Raw genomic sequence first — 22,663 nt, 5'->3', positions numbered from 1 at the left:
ATAGATAGATAGATAGATAGATAGATAGATAGATAGATAGATAGATAACTAGATAAATAAATAACTAGACAAATAAATAAATAAATAGATAGATAGATAGATAGATAGATAGATAGATAGATAGATAGATAGATAGATGTGTGCATGCACGCTTATGCATGTGAACAATCACATGCGTGCCACAGGGATGCGTGTCAGTGCTGGAGTCAGTTCTCCCCTTCTACCATGTAGGTCCCTGGGATAGAACCCAGGTCATTAAGCTTGACAGTAAAGGCCTTAATGCTGAGCCATCCCACTGCCCAGTAACTGTATTCAACGAACAGGTATGTCTTGCTACGTGGACAGAAAAGTTTGATAAATTTCAGGAGCTAAGATCATACCGCTTAGATTTCTAGAACACATGCAGGATGATCTCTGAGATGCACAGGGTCCCAGAAAAAATATTTCTTGTGGAGTCCTACATATATACAACTCTGAGATATCCCAAATCAAGGTGTTAGCACGGTTCATTTTAGATACCTAGTCTTGTGTGATTGCATGAAGGAAGTACTGTGTGCTGGCAACTGGGAGAGTTCTAATAACCAGATGTTCCCCTAAAACCAGGGCAATAGCCAGGTCTTCCCACCAGACCAGCGCATATGCATGAATACCAAAACCCTCTACACAGGAGATCACCCAATTGGGAAGAAGTGGTAACTGAGACCCTCGATGTTACCACACTTAGACCCTGCTGAGACAGCGGTGCTGTCTATAGCCAGGCCCAGCCAAGCCAAGGGAGATGATGCAACTGCGGCCCGGGGAAGGAGCCATTAGAAACAGTACAAGATGATTCACTACATTATCATTTGCCATAGCAGAAAAAAAGTCTTGTGAAAGCCCGCCAGCCTGGGTCATTGTGTGACTTCTTACAACGAAGCACCATGTAGACTCACCCACTCAGTACCACAGTGAAAACATGGAAGACAAGCAGCCTGGAGGGTGGCCTAGCTGAAGAGAGAGCAGAGAGTGATACGGGCAAGAGAGGCACCCCAGGAAGATAAAAACCAAAGTCACTCATCTCAGCGGACAGTTAGAGGAGCCCCACACAGGAAGGCACTGCTTAGTTAGCCTTCCTTGGCCTGACAGGGCCAGCCCAGTCCCCTCTGAGGCTGAGGTATTAACAGAGAGGTGCAAATGTGGGCAGCTAGACTCCCCTGAGAAAATGTGGGTGCTGCCTCGACCGCGTTTACAAACAGCTGTTAGCAGCAAAGCTCCATCCTGGCTGATGGAAAACATGAGGACGACAGTGATTAAGGAGCCAAGCACAATGTTCAGTCCCTGTGCACAAAGCTCAAGGCCACACTTACTGGCTGCGTGTCCTTGAGAACATTTCTCTCTTCTAAAAATATCTCATTAGCATATATTAATTATAGAAAATAATTGGCCTCGTTATGACATTTCTGAACTATATCCTTAACCTCTCTCATGTTGGGCCTCTTTATCAGATAATAGCTCAGGGGCCAAAATGAATAAACCTACAAAGTTGTTTAAGCGAGTACCTGTCATGATAAATGTTAACCACCGTTATTATGCACGATCATGACAAATGTGTAAATGACAAAAACAGGCAACAGAACAGTTCATCATATCCTCCCAACCCTCAAGAAACAGAACAGCCTTTTTGTTGACTATCTGTTTACAAATGGAGGCCTCCAGAATGGTGCGCAAACAGCAAAGGGAGGGAAGATACCAGCCAGGGCAATTTCGCACCCCTCCTTGTGCACCCTAGAAGCAGCAAGTGTGACCTTTGCAATAAATATAAATTGCCATTTCTGTGCCACCATTATGTCACCGACTCCACTGCCATTACTGACAAACTTTAACATCTACCCAGGCTGAGCAAATCAAAACTGTACTTTATACAGTTTTTCCTCATGTTTTTCCATCCTTGACAGTTAACTGAGAATTATAAAAACTTTGAAAATTTAAGAATTCTGATATATATATAATATATAATATTATATTATATATAATATATAATATATATATATATATATATATATATATATATATATATACACTGCTATTACCAAATAGCAGTAATGAAACTTTGGGAGAACGGGAAAGGTAGAGCAATTTGCAATGGATAGCATATACATTCTAGACCACAACCTAAAAAGAATAATAGTGACTTCAGATGACCTTCTTACCAAACATTAATTAATCTTATATCTAATATTAATCTTTTAAGTGAGATTAATTAATACACATTTAAAAGTTCTCTTTCTGTCTAAATATGAAGATCAGAAAACAACTAGTATTATATTGTTTGGAATTATCTCTCCATCTTGCAAGTAATTTGTACATCAACTCCCCAAATTATCTTCTGTGACTACAGTGCTTTACAATAATGTGCTATTTAGAGACATAGCAAGATGAACTCTCATTTAAAAGGGAAAATAAGAAGAGACGACCAATTAACTGGTCATAAATCTCTTTAATGGGTTTCATTTCAGACATGCAATCCTGAGTCCAGGAAGCTAATGCGGGGGGGGGGGGGAGTGGAAATGTTTAACACAGTGCTAAGACTTACAGAATTACATTTACTATGCTGTGGAAATGGGTCCTGATTAGAGAAAGAACAATAAAAATACTTTAAAAACAAACAGTAGGGCAGAAAATATCTGTCTGTATTACTGAAGGAAACTAAACCTTCTTCCTCCAAGGTCCCCTCCCCTGACTCCGACGTGCACCCAACTTCTGGCCATTTCTGGGAAGCTCTTGTTTTCAAAGCTTTGAGCATGCTGTCCTGACTCACGAGGGCCCTCCATTCCTGCCGTTGCTTGACAGTCTCACAAAGTTCCCATGGAAAGGTCTCCTTACCCTGACTTTCTGCCCTTGCCCTTGAGAATAAAGATGCCAAAAAAACACTTCTCACCTGTTTCCACCGTCCTCTCTTTACCTGAACCCTCCTGTAACCTTACATTCCTGAACCATGACCTTCTGGGACACAGAACATAGGTGTCCACACCCACTCTAGCAAGAAAGATGTACTGGTCAGCCTTCTGTTACTATAATTAAACAACCCACGGGCAGACTTTTTTAATTAAAAGAAAAGGTTGGTCTGAGAATGTAGCTCAGTGGTAGAGCACACACCCAGGAAGCATGAGGCTTAATCTCCATGATCAGGAGAAACAAAAACATAAGAAGAAGAGGAAGGAGGAGGAGGAGGAGGAGGAGGAGGAGGAGGAGGAGGAGGAGAAGGAGAAGAAGAAGAAGAAGAAGAAGAAGAAGAAGAAGAAGAAGAAGAAGAAGAAGAAGAAGAAGAAGAAGAAGAAGAAAAGAAGAAGAAAGACATTTATTTGGGCTCATAGTTCTGGGAGTACATGCAAGGTATAAATGACATAGAACAGCTCTGGCCGGAGCCCAAAAAGCTATACCATGTAATGATGGGAGAAAGAGTGTGTGAGTGTGTGTGAGTGTGTGTGTGTGTGTGTGTGTGTGTGTGTGTGTGTGTATGCCTTGGGGGTGGGAGTAGTTTCTCCCACACTCTTGTAGAGCCACATGATTCAATCGTGGGGCTCTACTTTAACACTCTAACCTATTCACTCCACAGAGGCTACTTAACACCACTAACACAGGACTTTGGGGATTGAACCCCTGCATGAGTTTAGGAGGAGACAAACACACTCAGACCATAATGGCAGAGAACAATAAATGCTTCACAAGATAAGGTGAGCCCTGCCCAACCTCAGGAAAAGATGGGTGCAAATACTTCCCTGTAGCCCGGAACTACTGGCCCCCAGAGCACCGGCTCGCAGGACTTCTGTAAAATACTGAGGTCCTCCGGCAAGACTGTGTATGTTTAGAGTACTGCGCCACCTGCTGAGCAGCAAGCCTACTTGCAGGCCTACTGGAGTCTTTACAAAAGACGGCATAGATGCCAACAGGCTTTGATTTCAAACTCCCTAAATAGCAACTTTGTAAGTGGAAAGCTCACATAAAATTTGGAATGTCTCCCTTTGAAGAATATGAACTTTATTACTTCCTTTTAGTGCCTTTTAATATTATTAGTTATTTTGTTATATAATAAAATTTTTAAAAGAAACACATTAAACCTTGGGTGACTGTACTGAAACTGTCTAAAGGCTGCTCACAAAATCTTCCAAATGTTAGTCTTTGAAATAGTGGTTTGCCAGTTCACTCAATTAGAATAAATAATTTATCTACAGTAACGCAGAAAGAATTTCTATTTTCCTTAAGTCAGTTCACATAAAAATGAGGTCAGAAAAAAAAATCTTTATAAGTAAATATTTAGGCTTGCTTACCTCTAAAGCTATCTTAGAATTAATTACAGAGTGAATAGAGGAAAATAACAGTCTACGAAAGATATTTTCATAACTAGAAATTCAATCATCACAAGACTTCTTAACATATAAATGTGTTAGAATATAGAGGATCATATAACTCCTAGTCCCCACCCACCAACCATGACAGGATTAAAATGAGTTTCGTGTGGAATCCTGCGAGTGAGTTTTATTAAAGAGTGGTGATTTATATATTTCCTACTATGTGTGAAAAAAAAAAACGACTCTGTGATTTGTGACTTTCGTTATCAGACAGTGAAGTCTCAGGGTGCAGAACTGAACGACAATCAGTTTGACACCTGTGTAAGTGAGTGAACCCATGAGGTGGCCTGCTTCCCTCTACCCCAGGGCAAGGATCATCATGGCTATCAGTTATCAGAGTTCTTGCAGCAGCTGGCTCAGCTGGACAAAGGAGGAGGATCAGAGTATACATAGAATCACTCCAAGGTCGGGACATTCCTTAGGACCTTGTTCCTGGTTACCTGACTGAGGAATACCCTTTCAGCAGGAGTAAGAAAAATCACTTTTGTTTCACAAAGTAGAAGAAATCAAAAGAAAAAAAAACTATGCTTTTTCTAAGGAAAAAAAAAATCAAAATTTCAAGTCAGCCTTTTTGGCCGCCACTGATCTGGTTTCTCTGAGCCCAGAACCCCTCTCCTTTGTGACTTGAGCAGCTTAGTTGCAAACTGACAGCTACAAACCCATATACAGGGGTGGGGAGGTGCCTTAGCTGGTAAAATGGTTGCTATGCAAGTGTGGAAACCTGAGTCTAAAAAGCTAGGTAGAAAGGTACTGGTTCATAATTCCAGAGTTAGGGAGGCCGATACAGGCAGAGCCCTTGCTTACTTGATGAGATGCAGGCCAATTAAGAGACTCTGTTTCCAAACAGGTGAAAGGGCATCAGATACTGTCTTCCGGTTTCTGTGTTCGTGTACACACACACACACACACACACACACACACACACACACACACACACGGAGACCTTTCCATGGGAACGCTGAGAGACTGTCAACCAAAGCCAGAAATGGAGGGCCCTCATGAGTCAGGACAGACTGTGTCTGCCTGTCTGTCCGTCTGTCTGTCCAGTTTTCTCCTGTGACTTTTTCATGGTTTTTCTCAGCAAAAAAAATCTAATCAATGTAAAAAAAAAAAATGAATGAAGTAGCAAATAAGGTGTTTCCAGTTCACCCTTGGATTGTAAGACCATGGTGGTGGCTATTGAAGTGTCGCAGAAAGGGGGAAAGGTTTACTTACCAAACTTGGTTATGGGTCAGCCACCCTCCATTACTACCCCAGGGAATATAGCCAAACACGGAGAGGTGTGCCACGTTATATCCACAGGGACATATGAGAAAATTGCCTCAAGCCCACATCGCTGCTGCCTTGAATTCCTAACTGGAGGTTCAGTTTCTCCCCAGACCGTTCTGCCTCCCACTAATGAACTGACAGAGTTCAGGGTCCCACTGATTCCTATGGTGTCTGAAGTGAGATGTCTGGTTTTCCTTCTCCTCCTCCTGCTTCTCATCATCGTCATCATCATCCAGTTTGGGGCACAAGGTCTCACGCTGTAGCCCTGGCTGGCCCTAATTCTCTGTGTAGTGGAGTGCTGGGCGTTGAACACATGGTAACCTCTTGCCTCTGCTCATGCCGACCCCCTGGCTTCAGTGCTGGGGTTACAGACATATGTCACCATTCCCTGCTGTAATGTATGCTTTTATGTATTCTTTACTTGCTTGGGGGGAGGGGAACAGGAACTGAAGTCTTTGAGGAATGCTAAGCAAGCGCTCTCGCACTGAGCTCACCTTCGTCTAATTTTGAGAGCATATCTGCACGAGCTCCCTGTTTCTTTATGAGGCAGCCCTGAGAAACAAGATTTAACCCAATTTACTGCAGACTTCGCTTCCCGTGGGCCTTGATATCATCTGCTAGTCCCAGCTCTGTTTTCCAGCTGTGTTCTAGATACTCTCTTGGGTATCTTCCTCCTATTTCACACTCACCATGTCAACGCAGGGCTCCTCTCTCCCAGTCTTCTTCCCCATGACTGCCAGTAGTGACTGATCTACACACAGCACCCTGTGGGTCACCTGACCTTGCCGTCTCTCCCTCCCATGAGCACATCTGTCATGTCTTCCTTTAAAGACGACTCCTGCCATATGTCTAGTTCATCTTCATCCCGCTGCAAAGCCTTAGTCATGGTCATGTCAGTCTCCTTCAATCCCTTGACCCCAGTTTTCTCCCCAACATAGCTCCCTTCAGTCTGCCCTCTTCCTGTGCCATTACCCTCTGATGACACACTGTGCCCCACCACCCCAACCTACCCGTCCCTGCTCCATTTACACTTGTATATCCTAGAGATGACAGTGACCTTTCCTCACCTGTCACTCAAACCCTACTTTCCTCTCATCAAAAATATGTTGATGGCAGTGACATTAATGACCATGCCACCAAGGTCTGGGATTTTCATCTGCCTTAAGCAGAAAGCCATTCTTGTATATTCCCTCATTCTCCTATGAGGACTCTTAACCTCAGAGAGACGAAGCATTTTGCTTGAGACCACACAGCAAGTAGCAGGGGAAGATGAGATCCGAACACAGATCTTCTGACTTCAAGGTGTCTGCCTCCCTTATCCTCCCAGACCTCACCAACCACACTGACCTCAAACCCACAGCCACCTGAAAATAACAGCCAAGCAGATTCACCACCTTCATTCCATTAATGTTTTGTGTATATTATTTAATATCTGTTTAAGATAATGCCCTTTAGAATGTCTTTGGGACCAGAGAACCATTCCCATTACAGAACCTTGGCCATTGTCTCTCACACACTCCAAATTTTAAATGTGTACTCATGCCTAACAAATATCTATCTATCTATCTATCTATCTATCTATCTATCTATCTATCTATCTATCTACCTATCTATTCTACATCCCGATAGTAGTGCCCTCCCTCCTCTCCTCCAGGTCCCACCCACTGAAACTAGAATTTACAAATAAACATCGTACCTAATGCAGCTCTTCCTTTGCTGCATCTATTTACTCTGATGTCATGAACATTCCCTTTAACGCCCCTTTTCTTTTTAACGCATAAGTGTAGTTCAGAGAACAGGCCACTAGGTGTCACTGCGATATCACAAACACCCTCCCCCTGGGCGGAAAGACGGCGATGCTGGAGTCCTCTGGGCACACAGGGCCTCCTGAATCCTCCCATATCATTTGGGGGAGGGAGGAGTCTGGGCATTAGGAAGAATTTCAAAACTGGAGAAGGAAGAGGTGGTGAGCAGTCCAAGGGTCCTGGAGTGCAGTAGCAAAGAATGTTCCTGTACCTTAAGATCACCTCACCTGTTAACAAGTTTGTGGGGTTCGTTGATCAGGGACTTTAGCTATGCCCTCAAGAGGCAGTGTGCAGGTGCAATCCAAAATCATTGTACAGAGGACCAAAGGAGAAAGCGTAGCCATTTGGGCAATAAGGTCACCTCCTGGACCAGTCCCTGATGAGCGAGTCTCTCATCCTGCACATTAGTGTGTTGAGAACAGCTTGGCATAATCTGATGCTGTGGAGACCGAGGACACCAGGTGGGGTCCTGTGCAGTCTGCTCCTGTGACTTTCCCTCCTCCTCTGCCCTGTTGTCTTGGCATCCCTTCCTCCCTTCCCCAGACTCCTTGTGTTTTTCCCTGTCTGTGTCCTGCACAGCTCCTCTTCCTCCCATAGCAGCTCTCCTGGAGCTCCAGTGGATGCCTCAGCCCCTTCTCGCTTCCTCTTCATGGGGAAGACTGTGTCTTTCCATGCAGCCCACTGCATCCACAGTTAAGCAATTCCCTCTGCCTCTCCACATGGGAACACCTTTTACATATGCTGGACCTCAGGCTCCGTGAGTCCAGAGTTGGGCCTGTGCTGTTCCCTTATCTGTAGCTCTTGAAATATTTGTCTGTCTACACGATTTACACCCTCACTTGGGTGAACAGTGCCACACTGAGCACTCACCCACAGTTCCCAAGCCTCCCTCTGTGGTCAAGCCAGCCCCGGGAATATTTCTGAGTCCACCCACCTCCATATCCACTCCTTGGTAAGACTCTCCAACTTCCCACCTGGGTAATGCAGTCCTATTAGCAGGCCTTCCCAGTAACACCCTCTCTTCCCCAGACACACATATCCATTGTCCCTATGGCCACTGTGCTTATAAGGTGACAAGAGTTAGAATCTTATCCTAGGTTCAGTTATTGCAGGTCACCCAGGGGAGTTCTAACTGCCCTCCCAAACTTCCTTATAAGAAGGGTGTGGGTAAGAGTCGACACAGACCACAGACACTAAACCAACACGAAGGAAGCCGGGGAAGTGCATCCAGGACCGAGGAATGTTAAGCACTCTTAAGAACCACATTGGTTGGAGCAGACTCAGCAGCTGGAGGCTGGCAGTGCCAATGCCTTGCCTTTGAACATCTGGTCTCGAGGGTTCGTTAAAGCGCACACTTCTGTTCCAGCAAGCCACCAAAGCGTGTGCCAACTTGTCACAGAAGCTGTGGGTGTCAATGTGACTCTTCCTCCACACTGGGGCTGGCTGCCCTCCACCTCCAGCAGGTCCAAACTGGAGGGCCTATCCAGCATCCTCTGCCAGATGCCCACATGCTGCCAAGCAAAGCCAGCTCAGGGCACCAACTTGACCACCCAGGGAGAATCCAGGACCTTTTACCATGAGGCATCCTCAAGCGCCCACAGAGTGCTTGAGGATTATTCTCCTCTGTCTCTCCTAAGGACTGCGAAACCTCCCAGCCCTGGGGACTCTCTTCTTTATGACACGGCCTTGTCCTATGCCTGGCAAGTGTTTGACGCTTATTTGTCGAACAAATGGGAAAATATTCCTGCTACTTGCAGTTAAGATAGCATGACAAAGTGATGAAAAAAGAGCTTGGACTCCACACAGGGAGGCCTGAAGCCCCACTGGCAATCACTGCACTGAAGGAAATGGATGGCATATGCAGATACTTGGAAACCGCCATCAAGCCCACACTAAAATTAAGCCTGGAAGAAGTCCTGTTTGTTAGAAGCACATGGACTTGGCACGGTGGGAAACATGCTGCGACCGTACAACGAAGGCAGCAAATATTCTTTTTCCTCCTTTCATAGACACAAATGCTACATGTCAGGGAGATTTGTCAGCATGCCAAAATTGATGGGATTACGTGCAGTTATTCTTCAGATGGACCTCAACTGTTGTTGCTGCCTTGATACTGTAGGTAGACCTTCTGCTAAGCACAGGCTCCGAAAGCCCTTCTCCAAAATACTCAACCCCTAGACACAGCAAACTCAAACCTAGAAACAGGCTCCTTTGGCTTCTGCGAGTGTTCTGGTGTTAAAAAAAAAAAAGTTACCATTTCTGAAATAAACCCTTGAGCAAGCTAAGCCAACACTGTGACCTGCAGCCTGGCAGCTGGAATTCACAGGAAATACATGATAGCAGGGGACCTGGTTTCAGAAAAACTCTGGGGTTTTGTGCCTCTGCAGGACAAAGGCATGGCAGAGTGCCTCATTCTTATCAATGAGAATGGTCCTCACCTTCTGACCTCAGGTTAATTGCATAATGTATGTATATGTAGATAGATAGATAGATAGATAGATAGATAGATAGATAGATAGATAGACAGATTGATAGATAGATAGACAGATTGATAGACAGATAGATAGATAGATAGATAGATAGATAGATAGATAGATAGATAGATAGATAGATAGATAGATAGACAGATAGATTGATAGATAGACAGATAGATTGATAGACAGACAGACAGACAGATAGATAGTAACACAGATCAGAGAATTTTCTGGTGATGACAAAGTGAGTCATCCAGAGAGTCCTTGGAGGAATAAGATGCACAGGACAATGAAGCGGCAGCAAAGCCTAGGAACGGGTGACAAGCGGCTTTACCAACCTTCAGTTGTCACTGGATCGTGTTTCCTGTAAAAACAGGTTATTAACTACTGGGAATTTGGAGACATAAAACCACTGTTCTGTACCATTTGCCAGGCTGAAATTAGTGTCCTGAAAACAGCTGCATCCATGAGAAAGCGTCTGAGTGTTAGAACTGTGTGTGCAAATAAGTTAATGGTATGAAAATACTGACGATAGCTGAAATTCCCCAAGTAAATTCTGCTTCTTAATCACAGGATGCAGGCTGATAAAAATATAAGGGGCGAGACAGTGAGTGCGGTGATGCACTGCACTAAGCATATTCAGCGATTTACAATCCCAGAGGAAACAGAGACTCACTGACATTTGGGTTTCACACTGAAAACATGAAGACGGTACGAGTCTAAAGTCATTTGCCCCTTGTACTGAGACCATCACATCACAAAGCTTTGTTAGTTTCATGGCTGCTTCACTCCCTCAGATGATAAAACACATTCTATTTAAAAAAAAAAAAGCTGCAGAAAGATAAACTATTTCTATTACCCTCCTAGTTACTAACCCAGCACTCATCAAAGGTCCTGTCCTGGTTCATAAGGACATGGCTTCGTCTTACAGACAACCACTAACTACATGGAGCTGCTTCCCTTGAGATTGACAAAGACTAAGTTAAACTCCTGTCCAATTCGATCCCATTTGCCTCCTTACAGAGAGATGAACAGCAAGTTTGGAAAGGAGATGAGCAGAATCCTGGGTCGTGTAGGGGAGCAACTCAGCAGCTATCCAGTCATGCCCTATGTCCCAGAACCAAGGGATACCATCACTCTGAGGTACGGGTTTAACCCTCTAGACACATCTTTCTCTCCTCGGTTGAGCTTGGATCTGCCAGCCAGCCATCAGGAAGTGCACTCTCATCCACTCCACCGCCCCAACACCACTGGCCTGGAAAGTTCCCAGTGCCACAGTGGTCAGAGTTGACTCACTATGAAGATGCTCATCTCTGGCCATACCTGAAGTTCCTGGGGATTTGAATTACAGGAGTTTACTCACATTCTAGCAGTGCAGCGTGAGATAGGAGGGCTAGGTACAGAGGGGAGACTCGCTGTTGACCGTGTTTTTCTTTCTTGGAAACAGCTGGTTTACTTACGGATTCCCACTGTGCTTGCACTGCACACCAAATCCGTGTGCACTGTGAGTCAAGAGGCTGTTTTCATGACCCACCACAAGCACATGCTTAGGCTCTAATGAGGGCGTCCAGACATAGCCGTACTCAAAACTGACAGAGTGAGAAGGCTGGACACTGCACATATCTGTCCCTGCTCTACCTCACCATAACTCCAGACCCAGACAAAGAGCTACTCTGTTTGCAAGAAGCTAGCTTCGTTCGTCAAGAATCACTCAGCCTCCTGCGCTTTGGTGCTCCTCCAGAAGCCATAGTTAGGAAGTGAAAAGTGCCTGGTACGAGCTGTTGGCCAAGGATGGGGAGGGGTTCGTGATGCCACCGCTCCTCCTCTGTAAGGAACCCATGGCAACTGATGGTTGCTGTGGAGGTGTCGTCTTCTTCAGCGCTGCACTCACTAGCTAGGTGACACTGCCCCAGAAAATAAAGAGCCGTCTACCCATGCTCAGAAAACCAACCCCAATTAAATTCAGTGAATCACACCTGTCACACACGCACACTGAGACAGAGAGAGAGAGATCAAAGCAGGAAGGGGACTTGTTGAGAAGAAAGTTTTCAGTGTGTATGAGTGTGTGTGTGTGTGTGGGGGGGGTGACAGATGATAATGGTGATATTAAATGACCAGAATGTATTGTATGCTTGTATTATCAAGGAATAAACAATAATAAAAAGAATCACTTCAGACTCAAGAGTTCTAGTATGGCTTGAACAAACCACCCATTGACCCCACAGGAAAGGCACAACTTTCTTTTTAGGGAGACCAGCTTTTCCCTTACTGGGCTGAGTAACCTCAGGGAGATGCCTCCAGCCCCTGGAATTCAGTGTCAACTCACTATTAGCATTCAGCAGTCCACGGAGAGCTGCCACTGTAGCTAGAGAGCTTGGCTGGACGCTAAGAACTGATCACCTCCATCTCCGGCCCCTCCCAGTGCCATATGGCCTTCCTCCCACATTCTCTGCTGGAAAAATGCCACCCATACCTGCAGCCCTCACAGGGAGATTCCAGCCGTCAGGGAAGTGCTGCACACACTGTCCCCTTGGCCACCCAGTCCCGGGGACACACACATAGCAGAGAGAAGCTCAGCCTAGGAAACCCTGGCAGTCCAACGGACAGCCTTGGAAGCTCAAAAGCACAGCCTGTACTCAGTCATTGTCTTGTGATCACGGAGTTCAAGAAGCGGAAGCGGGATCCAGGCAGCAGATGTAAGGGCTTGAGCTCACTGGGCAACAGTAAAGCCAGGTGTCGGAATCTAAGTGTAACAACCTTTCCCTGCCTGTGGGGCAAGGGCGGAAGGTGAGGCCAGGCACCTGGATGTGGTGGCTGGCTCCGATTCGGGCTCCTTCCACCACCAGATGGAAACACAAACAGTCACACCCACCCCACCATCTCTATGTGGGCTCTGTTGGTGCTGGGCACCCATCAACCTCTGGTGTAGCATGTACCCTGAACGACACCCGGGAAGCTGAGCCGTACTGTTGGCCTCTGCTCATGAGACACCAGTGGCTCCCTCCACTCAGCTGTGTTGACTAAAATGTGTTTCAATGGTCAGTGTCCCTGGAAAGGTGGGTGAAACAAAATGATCCACAGCAAAGAACCACTGAATTAAGGGCACTGAGATTCCTAAAGGTACATGGATGCAGTGATAAAGCCACGGAGTGGGAGGAAGGAAATGCTTTGCCCTAAAGACTGACTGCCAGCCGAGCATGCTCTCTGAGTGTCATGCCTAGCCCTGTAGGATTGATATGGGCGTCATTCGGACTAAATGTTTATGTCCCTTTTACACATGTTGAAATCCCAAGCTCCAATGTGTCAAGAGTAGGGGATGGAGTGTCTGGGAGGTAACTTGATCATCACCACAAAACCCTTCTGAGAAGATCCTAGAGCACTCTCTGTCTCTCTCCAAAAAACACCATCCTCAAGATGGAAAATGGCTCTTATTTAAGCCAAAAGGTTTACAGGCACCTTGAACTTGGCTTGCCGGCTTCCAGAACAGTGAGAAACAGATTTAAGTTGACTAAAGCCCAGTACTGTCTGGTTTTATGTGTCCACTTGGCACACTCAAGAGTCATCAGAGGGGAAGGAGCTTCAACTGAGGAAATGTCTCCATGAGATGCAGCAGTAAGACATTTTCTAAATTAGTGATCAGGTAGGGAGAGCACAGCTCACTGTGGCTGGTGATCTTGGGTTCTATAGAAAGCAGGCTGAACAAGCCGTGTGGAGCAAGCCAGTAAGCAGCCCTCCTCCTTGGCCTGCATCAGCTCCTGTCTCCAGGTTTCTGCCCTGCTGGAGTTCCTGTCCTGCCTTCCTTTGGTGATGAACAGCAATGTGGAAGACTCAGTTGAATAATCCCTTTCCTCCCCACCTTGCTTTGTGGTCATGGTGTCTCATTCTTTGCAGCAAACGTAACTAACCCTGACTGAGACAGGCCTCCAATGCACTCTGTTTCAGTAGCATGAAGACTACGGCATCAAAACCAACCGTTGAACTGACCTCAAAACTATCCAAAGCCTGAGGAAGACAACCAACCTTAACCCTTCTTGCCAGACTGTGGGGATATTTCCATTGCGGTCTTTTACTTTCTCATTTGTAATTGACACACAATTATGAGTATTTAAGGTATAAAGATTGGTATTTCAGCATAGGTCGACAAAAAATATATGAGAGGGTTTTGAAGCAAAGGAGTTACTTCATCTGAACCTCAGCACATGGCTGACAGGCTGCCAACTGCAGCCTAGGAACACATATATGAGTTTTCCAAAGACAGTAGCCAAGATGGGCCCCACGATTTATGAAACAGACGAGAGTCCAGTTGCCAGCAGAGCTCTTCTGGGTGGCCTTGAACTAGAAACTGGTCTTGGGCTCAGTCCTCTGCACAGCAGAATTGCTGTATGTAAGGTGAGGAGTCGGAGAGTTAGGTAAGGCATTTCGAGCTGATAGAATAGTCACGGCAAATATGGAGCATGCAATGTACAGCTATTGCCTTAAACTGGAATACTAAATTTCAGCAGGGTGCTTTACATGAAAGGGTGTTATGGTCAGATGTCTGGAAAGATGACTTTAAACCAAGTTAGTTTTTTTTTTTTTTTCCTTCACACACTTCTCAGAGCCTTTAAAACACTGCTATGCAATAAGCCTTGGAGGAGGTGACCCAGAACGGGCACCGCAGGCCTTTCTTCATAGGACGATTCCTGACACTAGTGTTGTATAAAACACAGGGTGCACAGCACAGCCCAGGTTGTCTTCTCAGCTTCACACATAGTCCCAATTAATTGCAGCCTTCCCTAAGACCGTGAAGAGCATTGGCTGTAAGAGATCAGCACCGCACTGCTGGCTAACAGCAGCAGTGGAGGCTGCTGAATGGTTTGAACCCCAGGCCTGCTGTCAGCATTGATTTCCGAGTCACTCACCCGAGATCCCTTTTCAGGAAGACACTGGCAGACAGAGCAGTTTCTTCCTCCACAGGGGCCGCCATATTTCTTGCCACTCTGGAAAGTAAGACATATTAAAGTATATTAAGCTTCAGGGCCTGGTCCAGTTCATAGAATATACTCGAGAACAAGCCTAACGTGTGCAAATCCTGCAGAACACTTTTTACCTCTGCATCCAGGCAAAGCAAATACTAATTTATTTACTGTGAGACAGGTTGAAGGTAGGAAGCCAGGCTGCACTCAGACTTTAAATCCTCCTGCCTCAGCTTCACAGGCAACCCCCTCTCCTCCCGTCACACCTGGCTGCAATGAGTAGGGCCAACACATAAAAAGGTAGTGCACCAAGTTGCGATATAGGCGGGCTGATTGCCTGGGTCAGACCCATGGACACTGAGGACACTGGAGAAAGAGGAACCTTGTTCAAAGGCCAGCAGAGCCAGAATCGCCTAGAGCCTTTCCATGAGGACTGCATTGGTAAGTTGTGAAAGGTTTAGAGGTGTATGTAAGGCTGCAGCCGGGCAGGCTTGCAAAGAGGAGTCTAGTTGACTTTCTTCCCATGGCCTCCTTATTGTGCCTCCCAGATCAGCCAGGGTATGTGGCCCTCACCAGACAAATCCTTCCTAGGGCAATTCTCTAGATAAAGTCTTCTGGTTTGGATTTAAAATTTTAATCCCTGCTATTTGCTGGTTCGCTGAGGTGGTTTCGCTAATGCAATAATTCTCAACCTGTGGGTCGTGACCCATTGGGATCACATATCAGCTATCCTGCATATCAGGTGTTTATGATTCATAACCACAGCAAAGTTACAATCATGAAGTAGCAACGAAATAATTTTATGGTTGGGGTCACCTCACCGTGAGGACCTGTAGGAAAGGGTCACAGCGTCAGGAAGGTTGAGAATCATTGTGAGTCTAATGGGTTTCTCAGCCCCCAGCTCCTGAACATGAGTAATTTGAGTCTTTTCCAGTGCACACACACACGCACACGCACACACACACACTCACACACGCATGAACACATACATGCACACACCACACACATGCACACACCTCACAGGAACAAGGATGTTCCTGCCTTTTGTGAGACACGGCACCTTGTCATTCACTGAATGTCCGTATTATCTATACCCAGAGCCATCAGCCACTTAGTGTAGTCCAAGAATAACTGCTGCCCTGTGGAGGTTCTCTACTAAAACCAGCCACTTTCAAGCTCCTGCTTTCGTTCATCCTCTAAGGCTCAGATGGTCAAGAGGAGTTAGGTGCTAGAGCTACTAGAAGAAATCAGACCATCAAGAAAGCAACACAGATAAACTTTGCCTACTCCAACCTTGCCTATTTGCGTAACTGATGCATCTTTTAAGCTGAAGGAATGAACATAAACAAATGTGAAAAGAGAGAAATAGAGAAGTACTAGCCTATAGACACAGCATTAGGAGGTAGAGGCAAGAGGATCAGGGCAAGTTCAAGACCAGCCTGGGATACATGACACACTGTCAAAGAAAAAGGGGGAGGGGGGAGAGTGGGAGAGAGAAGAGGAGAAAGAGAGAGAGAAAGCAGCTAAGCCAATAGTTATGGCCCTGGTGGAAGACTAGTAAGTGTAATACATGTTAGTATGTATATTCCATATAAATACATACATAAGCACACACATATACATGCATATGTCCATAAATGTGGGTGACAGTGAGACAAGACAAAGGATCTACTCAAAAGTGGTTTTGTTTGTTTGTTTGTTTGTTTGTTTTTTTAACCACCCAATCTAAACTTTCCTCAAGGGGCAGGGGTGTGGTGGTTTGAATGAAAATGGCCCCGATAGGCTCATGGGGGTGGGGTAACATTATCTGAAAGGATTAGGACAGGTGGTATTGTTGGAGGAAGTGGGGTGGGCTTTGAGGTCTCAGATGCTCAGGCTGGCCCAGTGCTGCTCTTCCTGCTGCCTGCCAATCCAGATGTAGAACTCTTAGCTCCTTCTCCAGCACGGTGTCTTCCTGTGTGCCACTATGTTTCCCACCGTGATGATAACGCACTGAACCTCTGAACCTGAAAGCCAGCCCCAGTTAAATGTTTTCCTTTATAAGAGATGTTCTGGTCATGGTGTCTCTTCCCAGCAATAGAAACCCCAACTAAGACAGGTAGGAACATTAAGCGAAAAAGACATCTTTCCTAAACAACGGTTTTCTGGGTCATTAAAAGCCTTGCAGCCTAAGAGAGGGCTCAGTCTGTAAGGCATCTGTCACGTGGGAATGGGAACTTGATTTCAGGTCTCTATCACCCACGTACAAGGTTGGGCAAAGCAGAACATGCATGTAATCCCAGCGCTGAGAGGTGGAGACAGGGGGATCCCTGGGACTTGCTGGCCAGGTTTGGCTGAACTGATGGTGCTCCAGGTTCTCAAGAAACTCTGTCTCAATTAATGGTGGAGAGCAATAGAAAAATACACTCAGTGTTGACCTCTGACCTCGCCATATGTGTGTGTGTGAACACACACACCACATAAACCACACAAAAATGAGTTTGAAATTTCAGAAGTGTGTGACTCCTAAGGTTTGATTAACACTGTAATCTGCGAACACATGACCCTAAAAAGGTTAAGAATTAAATACCCAGGCGTGGCTGGGACAGCATGCAGACAAAATCGCTAGTCTGAGGACTCGGATTCATCTAAGATCTGGATTCATTACCGTGTTCAGTGAAACACCGAAACAGAGATGGCAAAAATGCAGTCAGTAGATTAGAAGCCTTGATGACAAAGGTGGGTTTTTATTTGATATTTGCTTATTTTTGCCAAGCATCGCTGAGATGTGTGTGACAGGATTCCATTCCAGGAGTCATTTTAAAATAGATCAGCAGATTCTAAGAAAGAAATAGCCATTGACACATGAAATGGGGGTGTAAGCTTGCAAAGGAAGAGTCTGCACTTAACAAAAACACGAAGTTTGATGCTCAGTCCCCACGTGAAAATACCACACATGGTGGTACAGGCTCGTAACCCTGGCACTGGGGAGGCAGAGATTAGCAGGTCCCCAGGGCTCACGCCAGCCAGCTTAGCCTGCTGGGTAAGTTCCAGGACAAGGAGAGAACCTGTCTCTAAAACAAACAAAAATAGGTGGATTCTGCCTAAAGAGCAACATCTGAGTTTGTCTACTCGCCTCCTTACTCAGCAAACACATGCATGCTGACTTGCACACATGCACACACACACACACACACACACACACACACACACAGAAAGAGAGAGAGAGAGATTATGCAAAGCCATTAAAAAGAGCATTGACAATACCACAGACAATTAAATGTCCATGACCTCAATGGTTGGGAATGCACCCAGACTCAAAAACTTACTGGGAACACACCTGCGCTCATAAGCTCGCTAGGAACACAATTACACTCATAGGATTTTGAGCATGAGTTCAATGGAACAGGCCTACACTCACGCACTTGCTGGGGACACTCTTATACTCAAGCCAACTTATTTTGCTCCAAAGGTTAAAAACAGGAGAGGCCACCCTTCTTTACCTCAGATGTCATAAAACGCATGCTTAGGGCATAGAAAGTTTTAAAAAGTAGAACATTAATTTCTATAAAGTTAACTCTGCCCTGTATCTGTAACCCATTTGTGTGTGTGTGTGTGTGTGTGTGTGTGTGTGTGTATGAGAAAATGATAAACACAAAACCAGAACATCAAACTGCATAAAAATATAATATTGGACATTTTCCTTTTTGTCCTGGGCTCAAGTTTCTTACCTGAAAGGATGCATCTCTTTACATCGGTACCTGAGTTTAATAAATATGTTCAATCACAAATACCCACACCGTTGGTGACTTGGGGTTGTTTCATGCTGGCTAGTACCTCTGTTTTCACATAATCACTGTTTTCACATTAATTTACAGCTGTCCATTTCATATAGTCTCAGAGCCTGTGCGTCCACTCTATACTGATGAATACTTAGCTCATCCCCCTCTTTAGTGGCTAAACACCACCCTGCAATTAATATTCTTGTGCATTCATCTTTATACATGCCAGAATGGAAATATGTGACAGATTTTTTTTTTTTACTGCATTCCTGTGCCAAAAGGTTGTACATTTAAAATCTTGTTAGAATATGAAAATTGCCTTCTATGGGTACTGTGTCAATTCATACCTCCCCTTAAATCCCAGCCATCATTTGGCTACTCCCTGTGTGAAGACTCTAAAATCTCTCTGCACCACAAGCTGATGGGAGTGTCTAGGGTTGAACTATCTTTGGTTCACATTCACTCACGTGAATATAAGGAACAAGGAGGAGTGAATTTTAGGATGACGATAGGAAACTAAATGAATATAATAAAAAAATAAGCCTGGAACAATCAGGTAAGATTAACTGGAAAAATGCTCTCGAGTGTGCATCACAGGGGAGGTCTCAAATGCAGATGAACCAAACTGGACAGGTCTCACTCTCCCTGCTCAACATGGGAGGGAGACCAATTCTTAGCTAGGTTAGAGAAGAAGTGACTTGGGAGAGCCAAAAAAGCAAGGGTTTCTCATTCCTTGACCCCAGTAGTAAAAGGGGAGGAGAGATGATTTTGAGGTTCTGTTACTTTACAAAGGTCCCTGATAGTCAAGGGACTTGAGCTAGGTGGGCTCAGTCACTGCAGGGATCTTCAGCCCTGAATGGCAGGCAGCCCCTAACAGGATTATCTTTACACATTTTGAGGTCGGGCCCATAATTTAGGTTCTTCCTTGAGGAAACAGGAGAAAAGAGGGCTAGTTACAGACTGAGATTTCTCTAGTGCTAAAAAGCATCCGGACTGAATCTTACATTTCTTGGTTTAATCTTGAAATGGCTCAACTATTTCTTTTCTGTTCCAAATAAAAAGAATTTAAGGAAGGGCTGTGGTTGTTATAAGATAAAGAAGTCTCCAACACTTGGACAGTTCTATAAGTGGCTTTGATTGAAAAATATTAAAGTGGCCCTCGGCTGTGCTTTATTAAATATCCATTTTGAAGATATGAAAACTGAGCCCTCAGAGAGTGACTAGTTGAAGTACACTTAAACACACACACGATAAATCATATATTCAACAAAGTGAATTTCATGTACAGAATTAATCAATATACTTACCCCATATTCATATTGTATGGTAAAGAGAATAAATATTAGTGACCTATGAAAAAGCAAAAATATAGACTAAGTGTTTGGTTTAACGGGAAGCAGCCTAAACAGAGTAACAGTATTACTTGCAGAAGGCTGATTCTCCCTTCTGACTGCTACCACCCAACACAACCAACGTCATCCTCTCTCTGGCTGGCATCATTGCCTGTCCTCTTTTTATCAGTCAAGGCAGATATATTGAAGGGGCTTGGTATGGCTATATTGAAGGCCATGGTTCTGGAAACCATAGGGGTACCAAGGGAAAGATTGGGCTTGAATGGACAGCGAAGGACAATGAGATGACTTCCCATGAAAGAGAGGGGAAAGAAGGAGGGAGACAGCCGTGGTTAGGGACACACCTGAGACCTGTGACATCCAGGAGGTCACTTAAAAGAACCAGTGCAAGGAAGAATGGTAGAGGGAAAGCTGCCTGACTGAGAAGAATGGCTCAGGGTGAGTGGAAATAATCACTAGGGAGGAGTAAGCTGGCCCACAACCAAAATCCACCTTGGGCTTTGCTGCTATTGCAAACAAATTTTAATAGAGGGATGTGACTGAGAAAGGCCAAAGGAACGTGTGTTCATGCATCTTTTTGTCAAAGGCCTTCAGTGCCTATCACCTCGATTGGTTCTTGATCATCTATGGTGATGCTGGCCACACCTCCCTGTCTCCAACCCGAACCTTTGGAGCCGGGCCTTGTTTTCCTGTACAGGCTTCCCCCTCCTTTGGAATCACATGCTAAGTGAACGCTCTTTCTCTACACTGTCATCCTTTCTCTGGGAGTAATAGAAACAGTTTAGATATGACAATGCATTGTGACCTTTGAGGAGTCCATAAACTGGATGTGCTTGTTGGTTGAAATCAAGATATTTGGGGGCTCTTTTCCTAAACACAGAGAGTATGATTCTTATCTTTCCCACATTCTAGAATTGTCCATGTCCCTTGGCTCATAGTCTCTTCCATCTTCAAAACTAGTGCTCTCTGTCCTCTGCCTCTGCAGTGACATCTTTTTCACTGATGCTGGTCTCCTTTCTCCCCCTTTCACATCTAAGAATACTTGTGATAACATCCGGATGCTCCAAGATACCTCCTGCCATCTCAAGATCACCTGATTGACAGCCTGAATAGCATTTGCAGCTGTAAATTCCCTTTCTCGTGTAAATAACATTAACAAAGATGAGGATGTAGACATCTCTAAGGTCATTAACCTGCCTTCTGCATTCATGAAAGCACTTTGTCCTCCTTCACTAGTTTCAGGAACCCTGAAATTCTGGGCACTTAATGCTTTTGCTATTCACATCTAGTAAGATAGCAGGAACCAGGGTGCTTTTGTTTGTACAGAACAGCTTCACATTTCATCATGATGCTAGCACATTATGGAAAAGAGGTTGGAATTTCACAGCCAGGGTGGGTCCTACATGGCAGCAGAAATTGTTCCGTAAAGAAATGCACACAAGGATACTCACCAGAGGACTGTGACTGAGGGCTGGGTCCACCTGAAAAAGCACCTCATGAAGACCTTGAGCCTTGGTGCCCTCACGGATGACCTCTGTGCACCAAATAGTCCTCCAGCCTTCTCCTCTATTCCAGGGGACTCTCATGGACAGTTGGGAGTCAGTGTCCTGTGTTAGAATCTGCGTGAGTGAAATACAAATATGTCTCTTATAACATCCGTGTGCCTTAAACTTGAGAATAACGCTTCCATTATTCTGTCCACGATGGAGACATTTTCTAAACAACCCCAATGGCTGTTGACACAGAAATCTTTTTTAGTACTTTTTGTACTGAATAAACATTCTTAGAAATGAAAATAATCTTTCTCAGGGCAAGAGGGTATGGTGGGGAGGGACTCGGACATGGAAAGGAGGAACAGTGTGGGGTGAGGGGTGAAGATGAGGAATGCGTGAAACTACTATAAAGAAATATGTGACTGTGTAAACTCTTTAAAAGGGGTTTTCTTTATTTTTCTTTTATGGGTGTGAGGGTTTTACCTGCATACCCAGGGAAGCCCGTGAGAGGGAGTTGGATACCCTGGGATTGGAGTTACAAAAAGTTGTCTGCTACCTTTTAGGTCCCGGAAATTGAACGCAGTTCCTCTGAAAGAGTAGCTGGTGCTCTTAACCACTGAGCTGACTCTTCAGCCCCTTGTAATCTAACATTATAAGATAAAAAGAAATAAAATAGAAATTGAAATATTCTCAGATCCTCTGTATGTAACAAATATATTTTTGAAAAGTGAAAAGCCCCTGTTCCCCAGGGGAACAGGGGCTGACTCTGACATGAACTCAGGGACAGGCTCTCATGATTACCTTCCCAGGGGAGGGGTGGAACAGCCTTATCAGGCCACAGAAGAAGACAATACAGCCAGTCCTGATGAAGCCTGATAGGCTAGGGTCAGATGGAAGGGGAGGATGACCTCCCCTATCCGTGGACTGGGGGAGGGTATGGGAAGAGATGAGGGAGGGAGGGCAGGATTGGGAGGGGACAAGGGAGGGGGCTACAGCTGGGACACAAAGTGAATAAATTGCAGTTAATAAAAAATAAATTAATTAAATTTAAAAAGAAAAGTGAAAAGACTTAAGAGAACTAAAATCGTTTTCACAGTATACTTGTGCATGATAATCATAACAGTCAAAGAATAAAAAACCAACTAATCGATTAATGGAAAAGAAAA

General features: G+C 44.9%; 1 protein-coding gene across 1 annotated transcript in view; it reads right to left on the bottom strand.

Moving 5' to 3' along the window:
* Col4a4 (collagen type IV alpha 4 chain) overlaps positions 1 to 22,663 on the bottom strand; it is a 112,939-nt gene that overhangs the window by 77,328 nt on the left and 12,948 nt on the right. The window contains exons 2-4 of the mRNA XM_055616421.1: positions 21,456 to 21,623; positions 19,960 to 20,002; positions 14,838 to 14,915 (exon numbers count right to left, since the gene is read on the bottom strand). Of these exons, the coding sequence (XP_055472396.1) occupies positions 14,838 to 14,915; positions 19,960 to 20,002; positions 21,456 to 21,502 (168 nt within the window). The 5' untranslated portion in view covers positions 21,503 to 21,623. The remainder of the gene's footprint in view (positions 1 to 14,837; positions 14,916 to 19,959; positions 20,003 to 21,455; positions 21,624 to 22,663) is intronic.

The sequence above is a fragment of the Psammomys obesus genome, unplaced genomic scaffold, assembly GCF_907164565.1.
Source record: "Psammomys obesus unplaced genomic scaffold, mPsaObe1.curated_primary_1811, whole genome shotgun sequence".
NCBI lineage: Eukaryota > Metazoa > Chordata > Mammalia > Rodentia > Muridae > Psammomys > Psammomys obesus.
The sequence above is the reverse complement of the archived record's forward strand: the minus strand, read 5'-3'. Positions and strand labels throughout refer to the sequence as shown.